Raw genomic sequence first — 21,693 nt, forward strand, 5'->3', positions numbered from 1 at the left:
GCGCTCCCCTCCCCTGTTTTACACGCCTGCAAAGCCACTCCGAGAGACGGGGACTCGCAGCCGCGCTCAGATATTTTCCCCTTTCTTTTAATCTCTGCAGGTAAAGTGGAGCTGCATGGGAAACTCATAGAAGTTGAACATTCAGTCCCTAAAAGACAAAGGTAATTTATTTTTATTCCCTCCCCCCCCCACCTTGCCCTCAGTTACCCAGTGAGAAGCAATGTGAAAAATGCTTAGGTTTGTGTTTCTCTTCCCTGTAGATAAATGGACCGCTTTCTTAAATCCACAGCCGTGTATTCTGTGCTGTCTTAGAGGTTTTTTAGAATCATCCTATGTATTTCTAATGTTGTGTCTTGTCTGGGCAACGATGGCAGTATTTAATTCATTTTAAAAAAAGAAAAAATAAAGAAAAATTGTGTTTTTGTAGGAGAACCAAGTTATTATGGTCTGATGGCAAATGATTGTGAAGATTTTAAAATTTAAAGTTCTATGAGAAGCGTTAAAATCTGGCATGTTAGCAGGAAATGAAATGTTGTATTGTGAACTGTATAACGGGCAAACACATGAGCTTTACTCCAAGAAAAAAAAAAAAGCATCTGGTAAATACACTGGTATACATATTTTTTGATCCTGCCATGTTGGAGTCTGCAGCATTTTGTAGGCACGTAGTAGAAGTCTCATCTGTATTTGAGGGGATTTTTCATCACTTTTTTGAGCTGGTATATAGAAGCAGCAGGAGAATGAATACTTACCAATAACGACAGGATTTATTAATCTTTAATTTCTAAACGTGTGTTTAATTTTTGTAAGGTAGTAATTTTGTTGGGCCTCATGTAAAGAAGTAATACTTGCAGTAAAGGAGGGTAGTATTTTCATACTGTCTATAGCAAATCAGCCTGCTTCTTTCACAAATATTTAGATTATAGAAAACCTGGCATGCAGTGGAGAGTAAAAGCAAAATAGATCAAACTTTCCACGTGCTTGTTCCTCTACTCCATTATTCAATCTGGGAAGTATGTCTGTCTGTATAACTTTGTTAAAAGGGGCTTCAACTACTTCAGGGTTGTATTTAAAAGTGCAGGCTTTTAAAAATAGTTGATTTGGAAAGGTGAATTAGCTGTCTTGATGGGCATTGTATCTTGGTATTTTGAGAATTAGAAGTTTAATCACTATTTAGTGTTAGAGGAAAGCATCACTTGAGAAAATGTGGAGGATTTTTACTCTAGTTAAGGGGGGACAACCCCAATTTGTAGCATGCTAATCTTTATGGTTATATTTATTTGATGCTTTTAATTGGAAATTAATATGCTGTATGTGCTCCTTCTCATTTAATATGCAAGGTATATGGCTTTGATTTATAGTAGCCTCTATTTCAGATCTTTGGTATATAAAATACTGTTGTAGGTAGAATATATTTTTAGATTTAAAGATAAAATTCCATGGGACAGAGAAGAATTGATAATTTCCTATTAGCCTCTGCAATAGAATTATCATTATTATTAACCTTAAACTTGCACAAGTAATATTCTATTCATGTTGTTGAAAACAAGTCTATTTCAATCAGATAAAGGTACATTTAAAATCACTGGTGCTGCCCTCAACTTTTTTTTAGATAATAACTTAATGCCTTTGAAAGTATTTTCTTGTTCTTTCAGCTGTTAGCTGAAGTGGTGTAAAATCCATTCTTCCTATGGGGTAGCATGTCTTCCTATTTGTCTGTGAGCAATTATCAGAAGCATGCATCTGTCTGTAACTTGTTGAAAAGAATTCTACACTGAACTCAAGCACATTTCTAGGCATGCGTTGCCTACATATAGGTGTAATATTGAAAAAATTGCAAATGTAACTCTATCAGCGTACCCATAATGCTCCTCTCAAAGCACTTATTTATTAAAACGTTGTTTGATCGTGTAGTGTCATGCTGGAATGTATCAGATAAGTTCAAATTTACACCGCTGTTTAACAGAAAATTAAATTGCACTTCTCTCAACTGCACTTCCTTCCCCTTTGTTTCCGCTCCCTCTCCCAAAATCAAATATAGAAAGCCACTTAAAATTTATTCAGTGGCTTCCATATGTAAAAGTAACTCTCTTGTTCTGTTTATAGATGTCTAATACTTTTCTTTTTTGGGGGGTCAAAAAGTTGGAGATTTGTTCCATGTGTCTATAAACATTTCTTTCTTTGCCTCTATTTAGAGTTGGTAGATAAGTGTAAACCCATAGTTTTCAAATGCTGAGTATTTTGGTGAAACTGGTTATTAAGCTGCTTTCAAAGTAACTTATTTGAAGTCTTTGTATCCTTTTACTCAAGGGAGAGTTGTTAGATTCAGCTGGGGTGGGGGTGTGTTGCTCCTCAGGCCCAGCCAGCGCATTTGCAGGCTGCAGGGCCAGGGAGATGAGATATGGTCAGAGCAGCGATGCCATTTAACACACAAAAAGGTTATGTGAAGTCTGTCCTTCAGCATGAGCGTATGATTAATAGTTTGGTCAAATCATTACTTCATAAGAGCAAAAGTTGTTTTGTAGTGCGCAGAAATTATTCAATACATTGTATTGACCTCTGCTGCTGTGAGGCTGCTTCATGGAGAATCCTAGGCCCCCCCCTTACATATGATTTTTATTTTTATATTTAGCAGAGTGGGTATATCATCACTCACAAAGGTAGTTTGTGAGCATCTTTCTCCAGAGGTGGCAGAGGTGCATGGGAGTAAAGGGTAAGGGTTTGTTAATCCATATCCTTGTCACATAAAGGAAGGTCAGGAGGTGGTGTCAGCTGGGGTTGCCATAAAGTTGAGCTGAATCCAGAAGATGGTGGAGTGCGCCCGGCTTGTTATTCAGGGTGAAATTCTTGGGCCCAGTAGTCACTGCATTCCAGCCCTTGCTGGATCTTCAGATTTGAAGCGGTCACACCCAGGTTTGCAAAATTACCTTCCTACCTGCTGTGGAAGGAAGAAGAGAGCCCATGTGTGAGTCTTTCCCTCTCTCCCCGCCCTCCTCCGGAAGCGTTTAAAAACAGACAGGGGGATATGCTGTGGTTGAAAGAAGGGGCCTGGTCAAGGTTTCCTTGATGGAAGGGTGGAGAATTATTTTGTGGGAGGTGCAAAGTATTTAAAAAGCTCGGAGTAGATTCCTGACTTACTACTGAAATCTCAAGGGAATGCCAAAGGAATGCAGCATTTCTGCATTCAGACCCCTCAGTGTGGAGGAAGACCATCGCAATATTTAAAGCTTTAGATCACTTTATGCAAAATCTTGAGAAGGCATTGGAATAATTTTGACTGCTAGCTGTGCTCTGCAACAGAAGGCAGGGCACTGTTAGTCGTGATTGTTTCTTAGACGGGTTTTCTTCTTGCGGAGCAGCAATATGGGAGGAGGATGGTGATGACCCATAGTATACATTCATTTGCCTGTGCCCATGGAACTTGTGGTGCCAGGCTTTGGTACTACCTTGCTGCAATCCAATAGCAGCCGGTATCTCACAAGGTGATGTAGGCTGCAATCTGATTATTCAAATGTCCCTGATGTCACGTGTGTGTGATGAGGGGGGAGGGCAGGCACTAACTCTGAGCACCTGGGGATGTGCCTGGTGCAGCCTCCTGGCCCTGGCTCCCACCTCCAGGTGGGTTTCCCACCCAGACCTGGTCCACCATGCCAGCTCCTGAGGCCTCTGTGTGCTCAAAATGCTCACACCACCTCAATTGTGGTAATGATGAGGTGTGTTTTTCCAATTGGAAGGATAAATATTTTTTTCCCCCACTTTGAGGGCTCTTTGTTGAGAAAATAAATTCACTATGTCCCTTCTGGGAGGGGTGTTTGGGAAAGGAGGGGGAGAGTAGCAAAGGTGCACCTGGCAGGTCGTGCTGCCTCTTAACGAGCTGTGCTCCATCTCCCACCTGGAGGTATCTGAAGGCTGGTTTGAGGAAATCAGGCTCAAAATCCCTCACGCAACCATCTCTGTCCCAGCAGAGAGTGTTACACTGTTGGGTGGTCATCGGATTGTGTTGCTAATTTTCAGTATAATGAAGGTTTGTATCTTGTGTATGCAAGGCAATGGGAAATGGCTTCATGAGATTAAAATATGTATGGTGGCTATAATGGTCGTAGTTTTGTGTTGTGGTTTTTTTCTTTAAAGTAGTGGCATTGATTTTTAGTTTTGCTTCTGTAAATATCAAGCAGGGAGAAACATGCTACATGTAAGAAGACATGATAGAAAATATGCAGTTTATTGGCTGTATTTATCCTTTCTGTGGAAGGAGATGGAGGACCACACCTGGGTCCAAACTAGAATATTTTTGAGAGTGAAGTGCCAAAATTTTGCATAGTGATTTTGGGTTTTTATTCCCTATTTCTGCATTTATTTTTGCAGATGTGAACAGGTGTGTGTGTTTTTATTTATTTTTTTTTTCTTTTTAAATCTTTGAAAGCTTACAATTAGAATGGAAACAAACCTGGATAGTTGTGGTGGTTCCTACATAGATAACAAGTCATTATGGGAAGAACAGATAATTCTTCACTAACTCTGTTAACTGCTGTGTTGTTGGAAGATTAACTTTGTAACTCTTCATACTGTTTGATCATTTAAAAAAATCTTTATAGTTTTAAAAAATAAGCTAGATGGAATAATGAAAAATTATTAATGAAATATGGCTCTGAACACAGGTCCTGAAAGGTTGGTCTTGCTTTCTTTTTGCTGCCTTCCCTTTACAAAAGGTACCCTGAGAACATAATTGTAGTGGAGCTTAAATCCAGTATAGATACAGAAGATTTTGAAGGGTTGGAATAAAAATTAGCATTTTGGAAGTGTAATTCAAGGGTAGTAAAATATAATCAAGACATGTTTACGTGTTTTTTTTTATTTGTACCTTTTTTTTTTTTTTCCCTCAAACATGGGGTAATAACATTTTTCACTTTTTAGAGACCTTGAAGGTGGTATTTCTGTAAAATAGGGCCGTGTTCATTTCAGTTGCTCATTTAAGTGCAGAACATAGGACTCTACAGTGCTAGAGCATTTTTATAGCTTCTAGCTAGCTATTGGGTGGACTTCAAATGCTTAGTTTTGACCTGGAAAATTCTTCAGTGACCTGGGATTTACCTACCTAATAGAAAATGTGAAGCTTCCCAGAATGGTCATGAGACAGGGACAGAGGCAGGATTGAAACACACCCAACACTTAACCACAGACAAGGCTGGCCCAACAGGACACCTCACAAAAAAGATTCTTCACTCCTTAAACTTGCCTCTTTCATTCATGTCATCTTAGCTTTTACGATTTGATCCTCCTGTGATTTTGGTGACAAATACATAGCTCTATGGGCCAGAGTTAAAGACACTTTTTTCTGGCAATTTCATCCTTGTCTCATGCCTGTCTCACTGGGCTCGTGTTAATATTGATGTGGGTTTTTTGTTTTTCTTGTGATTTAAAAGTCAAATTTATTGCTGTAGTTTGATTATTCAGCATCAGTAAATAGATGGTGCAAAGATTAAATGCTGTAAAATCTAAAGAAGATAACTTTCCATATTGTATATGTAGAGATGGGCAAGTGGAAAAGTTTGAGTAGGACTGATGCGCTTAGCAATATTGAGGTGCTTTGTGTAGTTCCAGACGGCTTCAATACAGTTCTGTTCTAATGTGTTCTCTCATTTTGTTTTCACACGCAAAACGTTCATTTGCACATCAGTCCATTCTTTATCTTGAATGATGCAGAGTATGGAATTAAATGTTGAGTTATATGCTAATTACTGTTGAAGATAACACTGTAACTTTCCCTTATTTCATCTAGAAATGTGATTTTTTTTTTTAGCAGAAATATTTGTGTTATTTTGTAGTTTTAGTCTGAGGCTCCCATTTTTCTTTTTTTTTTTTTTTTTTTCTCCTCTTCTGGGCATGTCAAGTGTATGCGCTTGTATGTCTTTCCATCCTGCTTCTTTGCTGTACGAGTCTTACATTTGCTGTCCAAATGAAGAAAATTTTGTTGAATGTGCCATCAAAAATCTCCCTGTATGTCTGGGTTTGGAGTGTGCTGGGGAGATTAGCACACCCCCGGTGTTTACTGGTGTTAGCCAGCCCCTCTGAGCAAGTTTATCTGCGTGGGTATTTCAGCAGCAGTTGTACCTTCCCATCACCTGAAATAGGTAATTTGGCTTCAAAAAGTTCCTGCATGGGAGCAAGAGCTCCAGTGTGTTTGAGCATGTTTCAGGTAATTGACAAAAAATTACTTTATTATATTTCTCCTGTATTTTTTTCTTTCCAGATCTGCAATGTTGGGTTGTGAGTGTGAGTTGAAAGATGCATACATTTAACCAAGAAGAAAACCTTGATGTTTTTAGTTCAATACTTACTAAATAAAGTGTGTTACTAGGACCAATATTAGGATAGATATTAAAATACTGTACATGTAATGGCAATCAAAAATGCATTTTTTTTCTCTGCAAGTACATTGAAATTTTAAAATGGAAAATTATATTAAATTATATTGTGGTATTTTGCTAAAGCGTATTATCACAGAAGCTGGCACAAGAGAAACCTGTAGCATAAAAGGTGTCTCCTGCACCATGTAACCTCAGCAGCAGTGTGCCTCCCCTCTTGCCCACCTCTTCATGGTGCAGTGGAATTGGCTTCAATTAAAACTTCTGCAAATCTGGGGTGGAAAATTGCCTTTAACAGGTAACACGAGGCATTCCATATTTTTAATTAAGTTAAAAATTGGATAAGAGCACAGATAACAATGAGTCAAAGAAGGATCTGACTCTTCTTGGGTATGTGACTAAGTACTGAAACAAAATTGCCTTGAAATGAAAGGGCTTCAGCTGGGAAGGGCCTTACTCCATTTAAAATTTTTTGGTATCTGGATGATTCTGTGACTGGTCTGGTGAGAAATAACGCGGAGAAGTGTTTCAAGGAGAGTTTGTGTGTGTGTATATATATCCACATTTGCATTTAAAAATATTATTTTATCATAAAATAATTTGCAGTTTAAGAAAAGACCAGCTAAAAATATCTGGAGAATTTACAAAAATAGTAAGGTGGCTTTTTTTTTTCTAGTGCTAGTACACTTGAACGCAGCTGAAGCTGAATGTTCACTTTTGAAAGATTAACTTTCATGCTCAGCTGAACTTTAGGAATGCCATTTTAAAATATATAGTCTACACCATGTGCCCAATACATTTTTCCCATTGGTGAAAAATAGCAGTGCTTCATTGTTTTGGTAAATTAATTTTATCTAAAAATGTTAAAGGGACAGGTCCTCTAGGTTCTCCCTCAGAAACAGAGCTCACTTCACCTTAACGGAGTCTTAAATGTTGTAGTGCAGAAATTGAAATTTCAGTTGGAGGGAATTCTAGTCTTTATGAACAAAAACTTCTGTTGAAAAAAAAAAATCTTATCACAGATACTTATTTGCATGCCACTTCATGTCAAACAGCAGTTAGGGATGTTTTGTTTGGATTTGGCATTACCTGTTAAATATCTAGCAGGCATGGATCAAAGCAGGACTGATTTTCTAGGAATGAGCAGGACGGGAGGACAATGAGCAGGACGGGAGGACGAACAATGAGAAGGGGGATGGGGGGAGCCCAAATCAAACCAACCCTCGAGTGAGTTGTGCTGTGCAGTTGTTCCACAGAGTTTTCATGCAGGGGCCTGATCCTGGGTGCTCTCTGCCCTCTGAGGATGCCCTCGGCAAACTGCAGGGAGGCTCTTGAGAAACAGAGTTCACAAAACTGCTCTAAATTTGACAGAGAAAATGTACATATTATCTAGAAAAGGCAATAGTTTGGTGTTGTGTATTTTTTTAAAATTTTATTTTAAAATGAAACTGTGGTTTTAAATGAGTTACAGAATAGGTCACAAAAAAATACATTTCTAGATGACAGAGTGGATTATTCAGGTTATACGTGCTGGGGAGATTCTCTATGTGACAGTGGCTTCCTGGTTGTTGTGGAAGAATAGTTCAATTTTTCCTCCTGCTTCTAGAGCAAAAATTTCAAAGCAATGTCTGTTTAAGATAGTACTTGAAAAACATAATCTGTAGTATGTTTGAGGAATTTAGGTAGTAGTTTCGTCCAAGAGAACATACTGCACTCACAATGTAAATCTAGTCTTGTCTTTTTCCTAATGTGAGTTAAAATTCTGATAAAAATGCTTTAAATTATTTTCCAGTGAAAGTTTTGTGGCAACCTGAAGCAGGCAATGGTTAGGAAAAAACTAAAATTAAAACCTGTCTTGGAATATTGCTGTAATGAATATTGACAAATTTTTTCATACGAGCTCATTAATTGTATAATAGCGTACATGTGCTCCCCTTCCATGGAGGTGTTGGTTTGTTACAGATGGGTACTGCTGCGCTGGAAAAAGCACACGGATCTTTCCCATTGGATCCCAGAATGAACTGCATCTTTCTTTGTGGAAAACAAGCCCTCTGGTGTGCAGAGGGAGCTATTCACCAGGGTCAAGGGAGAGGGATTCAACACTGTCTTTTAGTGGTGTTGATCACAGTGGGCGCTGGTGCTGATCAACAGCAAGAGTTGTTGGTGAGCTTTGCGTTAATAGAAATTTGGTTGTTTAAGCAAGTTACAGGCAGCGGTGGGCAGTAGCATCAACTTGATGGCAGAGAGCTAAAACCTGCCCTTTCTAATTGGGAGAATGCTCCTTTTGACCCCAACAGAAGTACTGGAATATTTCAATACTTGTTTGTTGCCTGACTGAATTAACTTCACATCTGCATGGTAATTTTTAGTGTAGGACGCTTTTAGGAAATGTGCAGCTTTCAAGGATGATGGGCATTTAAGAATTGCCTACAAATCCAGATTCTCTTTCAGTTTCAAATATAAAGAGACAGTAAGCATGTAGTTTAACATGTGGTGTGTAAATTTACTAACATCTAGTGAAGGAACTGGAGGTTCCTAGGGTACAGGACAGATATTTAAGTTGATTCTAATAACCTGTACAAAATACATGAGAAAAGGAGAGCTCTTAAAGTCAGAGCATTTTTTTTTAAATACTGTGTACTCATCATTAAATTTATTTTCAGAGATTAATGCTGGTGCTCAGTAGCAGTGGTGTAAAATTATTCTTATACTACTAATACTGGGTCATTCAAAGATGCACCCAAAAGTTTATCCTGTTAAACTATTTTTCTTAAAAGCAATTCCCTCTGCCCAAAAAAACAAACACCAGGTTATGAGAGCCAGAAGTAGGTGTCCCTTCATTTATTTATGAAATACAAAGTTTGTTTCACAGTGATGGTCTGAGTCCTAGTAGCAAATGCTGAGGCCCTCTTCTGTTTGGTCACTTGTTTTGAGTTGTTATTTTTGCTTTTTGCATTAACAATGTGTTTGCTCAGAGTGAGTTATACGTCTGTTTAGAAGCTTTCATTTTTTTTTCTGTTATGCAGGTGAAAGGGAATTTTTATAAATAATGTGATCTCTTCTCCTTTTTCTACCCTGGCTGCTTTCTTGAACAAGCGGCTGCTGATGTGTAAATATACACCAAATTCTATGTTTAACATAGAACTGTGGACTTCAGTAAAAATTGTGGAATACACACCCTTTGTACAACTGAGGTTAATGGCAGTTGTTCAATTAAACTCAAATCATGAGCAAGATTATCTTTTCAGGTATGTAGCATGTGGTTAACCCACATAAAGTTGAAGCTACCCACCACTCTTTGGAAGTAATCTTGGGAAAAGTTTTAGAAGATTTTCTTTATTACTTGTAGAGCCCTCCAAGGTTTTAGATAGAGGGAAAGATTGCTTTACCGTTGTTTGAATAGCTCTGGTAAAACCCCAGAACTGCATTCCCTTGCTGTGGTTGGCTTTTTCTTGCCCCTGTGGCAAATAATAAGCTCGTGTACATTGCTTTTCTTCGTGGTCCTTTTGCTCACATCACCTGGTCCCCACAGTTCACTTACTACAACTGTTGCTGGTTTTGCATAGGTTGGATTAAGTTCAGCATCTTACCATGAAAATGCCATGTCTGAACGCATGAATGGCAGCGCAGACCCCGCATTGCACATGTGCTGATGTCAGGCTCCTGCTGGGTGGCAGTGCTGTGTGTCGCGCTGCAGCTCTTCAAAATGGCTTTTCAAATGAAAGCTCAGGCTATATTAAGTTTTTAGCTGTAGTGCTGGTGGAAATTGCATGTGGTTCTGTATTCCAGAAAAGCCGCTCCTTGACGTGGTTCTGACTTGTGTCATTGGGTGTGTAGTTTTGGGTGGAACACTCTCTCTCTCAAAAAAATAAAAAAAGGCAAGGCATGGAAAAGTCTGTCCAGAACTCAGTCATGTTTCACCACAATGAAACTCCACAAGTTCCCGAGGAAGAGATGGTGTGTGGGCAGTGATATTTTTCTGGCTATGGCTGTGGTTGTGTGTCCCACCCGATGGGACCTGGGCCAGGTGAGGAGGCCTTGGCCTGGTTCGGAGGGGCTGAGCAGGTGTCCTGGGTTGTTTCTTTGCCTGCCTGACATCCAGCTCTGTGAACTTCCCTTGCCCTCCCTAGATAAGTGTATGTGGTTACAAACTATTAAGGCATGTCTTTGAGGTTTGGGGGAGGAGAGGGAGGGAGCGATTGCTTTGTTTGGAGGCTTTTGGTAGCTCCAGTTCTGGTTGTTACCGGTACTTGTCTCTTAAAGCATCGTTTGAAATGAGCTGAGTTTTTGGGGGGTGATGGTGACAGAGGTGAACGAAGAAGACATGCAACCGAAGATGATCAGTAACTCCTAAAGAAGGATAACTTCTTTCTGTGGTTGAATATTTATCTTATAATGCCATAGCCTTCCTTATGCTGATTTTTTTTGTTGTTGTTAATTGGTTATTTTTAACTTTTTCCTGCTCTTTATTTCTTTAAAATGTTCTTCTTAAATTCTCAGTTGTTGGACATATCTGTATGCAGACAGAACAGTTGAATTTCAAAGCTTTGAAAGACATTTAAACTGTGCTAAGATGTGCTCTCAGGTAAAAACAACTTGATCTACTAGTAGGGGTAGGCACCACCTAATTTTGGTATCTCTGTTAACAAATCAGCAGTGGATGATTGTAAGAAGCAGGTAGTAATTACTGACTTGATGTGATAATAAGTTTACACATCTGTACACAAACTAAATTTGATGTAATTAACTGCTAAATAGTTTATTGATCTTGGTCAAAATTATCATCATCATTAATATGTACTTTGTTCCTAATATTAAATATCTAGCAAAATGCTATGCATTTGAAAATAAGTTACTAAATGCAAATAACCCTGATGTTAACGATTATTAACTTGTAAATTGTACTTATGAATTAGCTGGTTATTTGTAACAAGAAAAAGGCCTTTTTTTCTGCTTTGAAACTAACTGATCCAAATTTACAATTTTGCTCAGTTTAATACAAAGTGTATTAAAATAGTGTAAATGTTACATGCCACTCTATGTAAGGAGTGTGGTTTTCAGTGCAGAAATGTAAACTCTGATCATAACAGTGTATTTAAATGTGCAGTGGCAGTGGAAAAAGTCAATACTTGCTGTGATCTTAGTCCTCAAAACGTGTGATATATTCTATGTTTTCTGTGAAAAAAAGAAATGAAAAATAATGGAATTATTGAAAATGTGATAGTGGCTGTTCTATAATTGCTTTGTATGCCACTTCTTAATCTCACAACAGTTTGTTTATAGTATTATGAAAGCAGGGGGAATTATTTAATATTAACTGTAAGGCTATTAAAGAAAATACACTTACACCTCTTATATGCAAGCAGTTTTTCAACATAACTTGCCTTTGATGGAAATTGCAAAATTGAAATGTTGCAAAATTTGAAATTTGTGTACAATTGAATTTTAGTTGTTGACTTTTCCAGTTGAACAGAATTAAATTATACTCTAAGACTTTAATCGAGACCTGATATGAAAGCTCAGAGATTGCTTTTCATATATTATACTGTGTAAGCCTGTGTGCACTAATCAAAGCTGCTATGACAAAAGCATGGAAGATTGTTTTGGTAATTCTTAAAAACAAAGTTTAATGAAAGATATAATTAACAGTATTTTTAATAGGTAAATATAAAACAGTGTGAAAGACTCTTTATGCACAAGTTTTATGCTTTAGCTCTGCCACTACAAAATATTTACCTTGAATGTGGGTTTACTAGTGTAGATGTACTTACCATTAACAAAATCATTGCCCTATAAAAAAAGGAGAAAATAAGCTTCGTAGACAATAGAAAACTTTGCATGGTTGTTATTACTTTATAAAAGTCAGCTTCTTAAAAACGTAACCATTTAATTAATATATTTTTCCAGTAACCTGTCTTTAGATCAAAACTTAATATAGAAAATATATAGCATATGTGTGCAAAATGTGTATATTGTTTGGTGCTACATCCCAACAGAAAGGTGGTGCATTCTGCACTTTAAGGGTATCACATTTTTCAAGGGGAGAGTACACAGTTCTAAAAAACATGTGTCCTTTGCTTTAAGTAGAGCCATGACATAATTTTTATTTGGTGCTGTTCTGACCATACAATCTTTGTGTAGTTGAACAGGATTTCATTTCTGGTGAGAGCTCTTTGGAGAAAATTACTTAAAAGAAGTGACAAAAATGTTTGAAAACCATGAGCCTAATTTGTTTCTCTTTGAAAGTAATTTCAGTATAGAAAAAGCAATGGTGCTTTTAAAAATTATTCATCTGGTGACATTCAGCATAAAAATGACAAAGCCAAACAGCAGAGTGGTCACTTTCTATGACTTTTGGGTTTTGAGAGGGCAAAAGGAAGGAAGGAAGGAAGGAAGGAAAAATGTTTGGTGGTAACAATCCAAACCTCATACATTGTAGCTCTCCTCCAGCAGAGGCGTGACATCTCATCTGCTTTGGGTTGCTTAATCGGTTTAAAGCCACCTGGAATTGCCATTAGTAAGGGCCAATGCTTGAGTACTATTTCTTCTTGTTGGTGTTGAATTAGTTGAACAAAGTGTACTAGTAAAATAATTACTAGAGCATCAAAGTGACAATTGGTATCTGTGCAGTGTCTTAGCTCTTGAGTGCTGCATCAGTTTACACTTTAAGAGTTTCTGTGTTTGTAGTTTTAAACTTTTTACTTGTCCGTAAGGCTTATTGTACCAAATCCTTTGAGAAGAACTTGTTTTAGAGCAAAAAATAGTAGGAAATGTATGGTAAATTCGGTGTTTCTTCTGTTGTAAAACTGATGAAGTATTAATTCAGTGTAATTTGCTGCTGTTAATATGGTCTAGAAGATTTAAAAGAAGCTATTTGCCTTGCCAGTGCTTTTAAAGCTTTTTTTGGTTTGACTTGTGATTGAAGGGTGGAAAGTAGTTATGAGGAATTTTTTAAAAATTATTATTTTATTTACAAAAAAAAACCTTAGCCCCATGAACAGGCAAACTGCAGGTCTTCATTAGGCTTTGCTGGAACCCCTGAGATAGGAGTAAAGCATATATCTCAAATGCTCGATTGTCATGTCAGAATAAAGCTGTCCTCTTGCAAAGCTGAGTAATATACATATTTATGAAAAAAGTAATAAAAATGGAAGTTTCAGTCAGAATGGATGCAGAGCGAAACCCACACATACATCTACATGTATACACACATGTGCACTATATTCTTCTAGAGTGGCTTTGAACACTGGGATGAGTCTGAAATGTGTGGCTGTACATTTGAAAGTGCTGATTTATTCTGCACTCTCATTAACTTTTCTTTTAGTTTATTTTGTCCTTTAAAGCACTAGGAGTTTATTAATATTTTTAGATATTATAATATTACATAGACAGTTGCCTAAATGAAGTAGTTCGCCCTTGTTAATATCCTTCTGTATGATGGAAGAAACTTGAAAATGCTAGTGAGCCCTTCTGTTAGCTGAAGTTGACATATACACTTCAAATCAGACAAAGCAAGATTTTCCCTTTATTCTAGTGACAGCAAGTAAGCTTTTTGAAGTTAGATGGTGCTTCCAGCAGCACAAGTGTTTCGATGTGTTTCCATTTCCCAGACCCCACAGGAACCTTTGTTTACTGAGACCATTATTAGGAACTGGACGTTAGTTTGTTTCACTTCTTGTAAAGTATCCTGGGAGGCAGCAAGCAGGACTTTCTTTAGGACGTCTGTGTGTGGCTGAAATTGGGAGATGGTGAAGTGTGTGCTGGGGCTGAGCCCCTGCGCTACCCTGACAGCTTGCTCAGTTTAAGCTCTGAAGTATCTTGCTCTTAATCTGAAAGGTTAAAATCAGATATTTAATAGCAAAAAAGTAGCAAATAGAGACTCTCTGAGCCTATGTGACAGTGGTCTTGCAATTACATGCTCTAAGTCTATAGGCAGAGCAAATTTTGCTATTTTGCTGCAAGCCTTGTTTTGCTTCCCCTACACCCCCCCAAACCAGAACTGAATTTTACTGGTTAATCTGGAGCTCACAGTGAATTTAAACTTGGTATGAACAACCCTAGCTTCACTGGAGTCTGACCTGAAAGACACCAGAATGGGTTAGACTCCCTGTTTATAGCTGTGGTGTAAGGAATCCGGAAAGCATTTCTGATGTTCTCTGCAAACACAGGCTCGCGGTTGAGCAAGTTGGTCTCAGCAGCATGGTGGCTACTGAGCTTGTCTGAATGCTGCTAATTTTATTTAGATATTTCAGTCTGAGAAGGGTGGAACACTGAGCTATTGTTAAGACAAGATCTCTTGTGCCATATACCTTCTGTACCAAAAAAAAGTTGCGAGAACTTTTACATCTTACATGGGACCTGTGTCACTTGTTTCCATCAGGTTTCTAACTGATGTGCAAACTTGTGTGGAGTAGGTGATGTTAGTAGGGAAGCCACAGAAAATAAAAGCACTGAGGGTATATACAACAGCTGCTTTGTAGAACAGAGTAACTTGTTGACTTTTTAAATTCTTCAAGTCTTAGTACCCCTTTTTGTTTCAGAAATGACACTGAAATATCCTACGCCATTTCTTTCTCCTTCTTGGTCTCTTTAAAAGGAGCTGAATTCACTTAAGAGAAAAAAAAAATAATATATATATATATAAATATTTTCCTTTAGCTGTCTAAGCTCCCCAGCCCCCAACTTGGCTGTGTATTGCAGGGACCTCATATGCAAGTGTTGGTGTAGAACTGCTTCTTACAGGTTGTGTAAAGCTTTGCAGTTAGTCCATAAAGGAAATATTGGCTGCCCCAGGTAGCAGCCCCTGTGAGCACTAGACAACCAGGTGATGGGGGAGAAGTAGCCTTTAGCTACTTTGGTGGCTTAAAGAAAGGATGGGTGGGGTGGAGAAAGATAAAAGATGAGTTTTGTGTCTCATCATTAGGGGATTACTGGTTCATACCAGTTGGGATTTAAGTAGACCTTTTTTTTTGTGTGTGTGTGTGTTTAAAGCTGTTATTTTCAGTTCTTCGTATACCTCCTGAATGCTTTCGCTGTTATCCACATCCCAGTTAATTGCAAGTTAGTGGTGGGGTGGGAGAATAAATGGCAAGTGACCATAGCTCTAAAAAGTTTGGTCAACAAAATCAGCTCAGTAGTACAATTATCTGAGGAATACAGACCCCTACTCTGAGGAGGAAAAGAGAAACTATGGCTTTAAAAACCTGAAAAAAACAGTAACCCCACCTACAAAAAAAACTAAATCCCAACCCTTTCAAACAAACAGGAGGAAAAAGACAAACAAAACAACAAAACACCACTGACTGAACAAGAAAACAAACCCCTTTTGATTTCTACGAAGGGTTGGGAGGCTGGGGAGAAGGGAAGGGGGAGGCAGTGGAAAGAAGAGGCCTGAAACATTAGAAGCCACAAGAGTAGATGAAAAGCCATTTTCCTAAAGGATACTGGAACTTCCCATCAAATTTAAAGCAGTGCTTAATTACGTAATTTAAAAGAAAATATTAACAGCATTTTCTCTTTAACAACACCTGGATAACGAAATGTTGGTGTTTGTGTTGGTGTTTTGTGGTTGGTGTTTTTTTTTTCAATCAGGAATTCAGCATTAATATAATAATGGCAGAATCTTTGGATTTTTCTTTTTAAAATGTCTTTATGGACCACTCATGGGAATTTACAGATAATGAATATAAGCTTTTAGTCTAATTAGTGATGTGAAGAATTGTTGAACTGAAATCCTGAAGCAAATGGTAATAGGTGAAAGTCTGCTATCTGCCTCAGCCACATAAACGTAAGAACTACAGTCAGGCATACATCGGCTGCTTTACCTATTTTGCATGATGTATCTTGGATGTGGCAATATAAATCTTCTGGTTGTGCTTCTCAAGATATCATATCCTGTCTGAAATTTCAAAGTGTTTGAGTTTATCCTGCAAGGAGAGTGCAGCCTCGTGCCTGCCCATTTGGCTGGTGGTTTTAGGGAGCGGAGCTGCGTGGTGGCCATGGGCAGCTGTCTGGGAGTTTGTCCTGGTGGAAAGTAGTAACCAAATCCTGCGTTCCGCAGGCACTGGTAGGAAATTTGATCATCAGCACAGCGGGGTCTGTAATCCAAGAGCCAGATTTTTGTCTTGAATGCTGAGATAATACACCTCTCTGAAGCGCCTGTGCTTGTGGGTTGTGTGCGCAAGATGAAAGGGGAAAGGTGTAGTTAGGAGCCAACCTTTCAGTCTTGCATGAGCTTTGAAGAAAAAAATGTCTTTGTATAAATTTCATGGAAAATCTTTATTCTGAGTGGTAGTATAGAGTGCTTTTAAATCCAGGTCTGGGATTAAATAATGAGGCAACACAAAGAGAAGTATTGCTGCAGTTTGCCTGTGGCTTAGCCGAGCTTTGTCTGCTTGAATTGCTGAATTGGGTCTGAAATGCAAGCCATGACATTTCCTCTTCAAGTATTCTGCTGTCCAGATCAGTGTGCAAAAAAAAAAAAAAAAGGGTCATATTTGTTAACAGGTCAGTATTTGAGACCATTCTCCTTTCTTCTGTAGGTAAGGCATCAAGACGAACTTTCTGGTTCACAAGCTAATGGCTTTATTTGATAAAATACAGTAACTGTGTCATCAGTGCGCCTTGTAATATACACTAGAAATTAATTACCTTTAAACAGAAGTGATATAAAAAAGCCTCTGTCGCTATACAGAAATTCAGTATACCTTCTTTTTAAGGAAATGTGACTTTTTGCTTTTATATTTATCAGAACATCTTGTTAAAAATGAGTTGAGATATATAATTGTGTGTATGTACACACATCATTTTATATTAAATTGGTGCGGAATGTACATTCAGTAAGCTTTATTTGGATAGACTTACTGCTATTTAAGTTCTTTCAGGAGTCAAATGTGAACAACTTAAAAAGACTGAAAGGTTTGCTTAAACCCACAGAGTTTCCAGTGTGAAGAGAGGAGGCAGGCAAAGACTGCAGCATCTCTTACAGGATGGGCTGCTCCAGTGGCTTAATCTATAGTATTACCTACATTTACCATGAAGAAAATGATAAGAACCACACCCTGCCCCCTCACCTCATAACTAGAAAAATTGTTTCTGCTTTTTCCCCCAACCGCCCTAATATGAATTGAGAGTTAAAGTTTCTTATTTTGTCCTGTAAACCTCCTCTTTTTTTCTTTCCCTGCTAGAAGAGCATTAAAAACACTGATTCACTCTGTTGTGATCAAGCATCAGCTAATTCAAGCAACCTGAGGGGGAAAAACTAATAAAATCTGTGTGTGGGGGTAGCTTTTCAGGTTGGGTTTTTCTTGCATGTTTTTATTTTACTGGCTGCAGAGTAAACAATAAGACACCTGTTCCCCTTCCCCTATAAATTCTGTTGATCACCAGCAGTTTTCCATTTGGTTATAGGAGCTGCTAAATTTGTTTCTATGGCTGTTCGTGTCAGGACTTTTTCTATGGTAGTTGTTCCTTACCGTATGGCATTAGTCACAGTCCATACTGGTTTCTTTTTGTTGCATTTTTATATATCAACTCCAGCTGTCTATGTCAAGTTTTTGTTGTCAGCGAAGTAAGCTTGAGAAGTGACGGGTTTTGTCTTCATGCAGCCCTTCGGGTCTCAGGGAGAAAAAAGGTTGTTTTGGTGAGTGGGTTTTCAGGGGCATCATGTGTAATTGTCAGAGCTGGGGGACCATGAACTCGGAGGCTGAGGAGTAGCAGTGCTTGCTGCTGATGGGTCTTGGCGTCCTCTGTGTCTGTCCTCTTGGTGTGAGGTGCCAAGGCCTTTTCTGGATTAAATGAATAAGCGCTTGCTTTGCATGTTCCTAAGAGTGGAAAAGGTAGACCATTTGCTTTCTGTCCCGTAGGTATTGAGTTCAAACAACTGAATGGACTAACATTGTTGATGTTCACTTGATCTCCTTTCAAACGTGTTTAACACTTTTTCCATAGGCTCTTGTTTAAAAAGAGTAGGTTTGCTCTGTGTGGGTTTGAGGTGTTAACGTTGTATGAAGTTCATATGGCTGCTGAAATGAGAGTATTACGTAGTGTTATTGTTGAGAAATGGGAATTAATGAGCAGGAGGCAGCAGGTGTCTGGGAGGAAGGAGGGGGGTGAGAAGGGTCTGGTAAGATTGTGGGTACAATGACAGTGTGGAAATGCAGCTCCTTCAATACTTGTGTGTACGGTCCCCTCTGAAATGGCCAAATTTTGACACAGATTGTGAGATATGCCATGGGATACAAAAAATCGGGACTGTGAGCAAAAGGATGATACTTCATTGTGTTCTGCTTTGTTTTTCCATCTTCTGTTTTTTAAAATTGTCCCTTTAGGGGAGGTGTGGGTCTTATGTGATTTGCCTTTGCTAAATGTCACACAAAGCACACAGTGAGATTGTAGTAGTGAATGAAAGTGTATAGTCAGTTTTCATTTAGTGTAAAAATGGACAACTTTAAAGACCTTTTTAACTTGAGGATTTTGATAGGTTGAAAGGAAAAAAAGAAGGGACAGCAGAGAGAGAAGGGAAAAGTACACATGAAAGAAAGAAAATGCTGAATCTGAGGGTTTTCTTCTTCCCTCCTCCCACCACCTTTTCCCTGAGACGTGTTTAGTATTGTTTCCTACGTGTGGAGGATTCTTGTGGGTTGGGAGCACTGGATGCTCCTGCATGTGTGTTCTCTACATTTACATATGAGAAACTACCCCTTCAGAGATCACCAAGATGGCTTTTAGTAAATTAACCACCTTTGTGGTACTTTGTTCTATCTATGCATATATATAGCACAAATATGCTGCCTTCCTTGTGAAGGAGCACAATGACTTCTATTTGTTTTACCTGCTTTGTGTTGCAGAAATATTCTCATCTCCCAAACACAAGGCTCCACGTCTTAACATTCCCAGAATAAATATGTTGATGAATGGTCATCAGCGGTGGCTTGAAGTAACTGAATCCAGTTACCTGCATAATACCTGAAAAGAAGCATCAGAATGTGTGCAATTCCTCTTAAGTAAATTATTACCAAATAATTGCTTATGGACTAACCTTATACAGAAACCAGAAAACTGTTTTTTTTTTTCTTACTCAATAAAAGGTGTTCTGGGTGTCTTTGAAAAAGAAGAACAAGTGGGAATACCTGTTCACATGCTGTGAAGTAGAGGTAGCTTTCAAAAACCTTCAGGTGATACAGAGCACAAACATAATTTGCCCACACATTTATTTTTTTTTCCTAGTTGAAATCTATTTGCAATGCCTCTTTGGAATGGAAGAAATGAATTAGGAAATCTGCTTAAACTGGAAAAAGTGCACACACAAGGCTTACATGAGTCACATTGATGAGATATGCTGGCAGTGTTTTAGTAAGGATTTATTAATACTAGTTGAGCCATACATTAAATGCAACTATTGTAATAAAATATCTTCATAGAATTTGAAAGCACTATGTCTTACACACTTGGTATGACTGCAGGTAGTTGTAAAGTGACAAAACTTAAAGTTACTTCAAAACAAAAAAAACCCTCCAGACCCTCTGTGGGTTTATGCTGCCTGAGATGTGAAATCTACTAGGAGCTTTGAATATAGCACACTTTGCTGAAGAAAATAGGGTTATGAGGAAGGTGGAAAGCAACCTAGAAGAGCTGATGCTGGCTGAGGTGGGAGACTATTTCTACAAAGATGTTCCTGTGTTTTTTTCTTTCCTTTACCCACCTGTCATTGTAGAGTTTTGTTCCTGTCCAAAAGCGTGCTATCTGAAGTCAGAATCCATCCTTGTGGAAGCTTTAGCTGCTCTGGTGAATCCAGTCAGACCCAGCTTTGTCCCTTGCTCTTTGCTATATGTTTGCATTTGCTTTGGGATTTTCTTGATGTTGAGAGCTGATTCTCAGTGGGTTCACATGCATGCAGTAGAGATGACCGCAGATGGCAAGTGCTGCCCCACAGCGATGTGCTGTGTGGGGCTGCCCCAGCGCAGGATGAGTGATCTCTCCGAGCAGGAGCTGCGTGGGTTATTGCAACTTGTGGGACGTTCAGTCTCCATCTACTCACTGCTCATTCAGGTCCTGGGAACACAAACACTACTGTCATTTCTTCTAGCTGTTCTTTGTGTGGGGAGAATGGCAGACCGGGGAAATAGTTTACAGGCTTTGTGTATTTTTTAAGTACTTTTAAGAAATACAGTTAGATTTTTTTTTTTTAATGGGAGCTGATAGTAACTGAAATTGAAAAGTCTCAAAGGTGCTTATGTTCTTTTGTCTTACACTGGTTCAGTGTGAGTCCTCTCTTGGCTGTGCAAAGCTTTATTTTTTTTTTAATGATTAATTGTGATGCAGCACTAATGTAGAAAAGAATTTCACACACATCAACAAAACCAGACTTCAAACTTGTGCAGTGGGTGACAAGTTAAAATTTCTTGCAGCACAGTTAAGCGACTGATGAAGATGTAAATAGTTTCAAATTAAAGAATTCACACAGCTATTCTTACAGTTTAAGTGACCTTTCACTCCTGTACAATAGGTGTCTCACTATTGCCATAAATTGAGGTGCACTGTGGGGCTGTACCCATTTTGTACCTGACTTGTCGTTCACTTTGGATCTTTATAAATATCACAGAGGAACCGGTGATTTTAAGGTGGCATTTCTTCTTTGATACTCTTCCTTCCTTCCTACTCTTCCTTCCTTCCCTGCCTCCCTTTCAGGATGTTCAAGTTATTTCTGTGCTAAAATGTTGGTTGGCAAGTTTTAAATTGCATCAGACTTTTCAGTCCCTGGAAGTCATATGGGTAGAAAAAAAAAAAACAAAAAACAAATCCCCCAAATCCCCACAACAAGCTCCAAACCTTGTCTATGTCCTTTGAGTAAATGTAAGGATTGCTTTTTAGTTTGTTTGTTTTGGGGGGCCCTCTTTCAGGTATTGGGCAGTAAAGGAGTAGATATGTAGGTTTTTATTCTGAAATAAAATGCAAGGTGCAGTTGTGTGTGTGAAACTTACATACGTGCTTTTGGGAAGGATTTTTTCCTCCCCTTTCCTCACCAATGGACACCAAGTGCTCAGTGTGAGCATTTATTGCCCAGCTCAGTTTGGAGCTGGGCTGAGACCTGTTGCTGGTGCACTGGTTGGGCTGTTGTGTGCTCAGATCCTTCTGTGAGTGGCACTCCTTGCTATGAAACTCTCATGAATTTTAATTTGTATCTACAAGTGTGAGAGACTAATGGCACAACAGTTTGAAGCATATTGAATAACATATTGGCTGCCAAATTTGTGGTTTGAGATTTTCTGCATTAAAATTTTCAAGTATTTTTAATATTGCATGAACATCCTCTTTTATGTTTTACTTT

The 21,693-nt window shown here is 38.5% G+C and overlaps 1 protein-coding gene across 1 annotated transcript in view; it reads left to right on the forward strand.

Annotated features, from left to right (window-relative positions):
- Nucleotides 1-21,693, forward strand: part of IGF2BP3 (insulin like growth factor 2 mRNA binding protein 3) — a 117,865-nt gene that overhangs the window by 2,282 nt on the left and 93,890 nt on the right. The window contains exon 3 of the mRNA XM_065831242.2: nucleotides 101-161. Within this exon, the coding sequence (XP_065687314.1) occupies nucleotides 101-161 (61 nt within the window). The remainder of the gene's footprint in view (nucleotides 1-100; nucleotides 162-21,693) is intronic.

The sequence above is a fragment of the Patagioenas fasciata genome, chromosome 2 (assembly GCF_037038585.1).
Source record: "Patagioenas fasciata isolate bPatFas1 chromosome 2, bPatFas1.hap1, whole genome shotgun sequence".
Classification (NCBI taxonomy): domain Eukaryota; kingdom Metazoa; phylum Chordata; class Aves; order Columbiformes; family Columbidae; genus Patagioenas; species Patagioenas fasciata.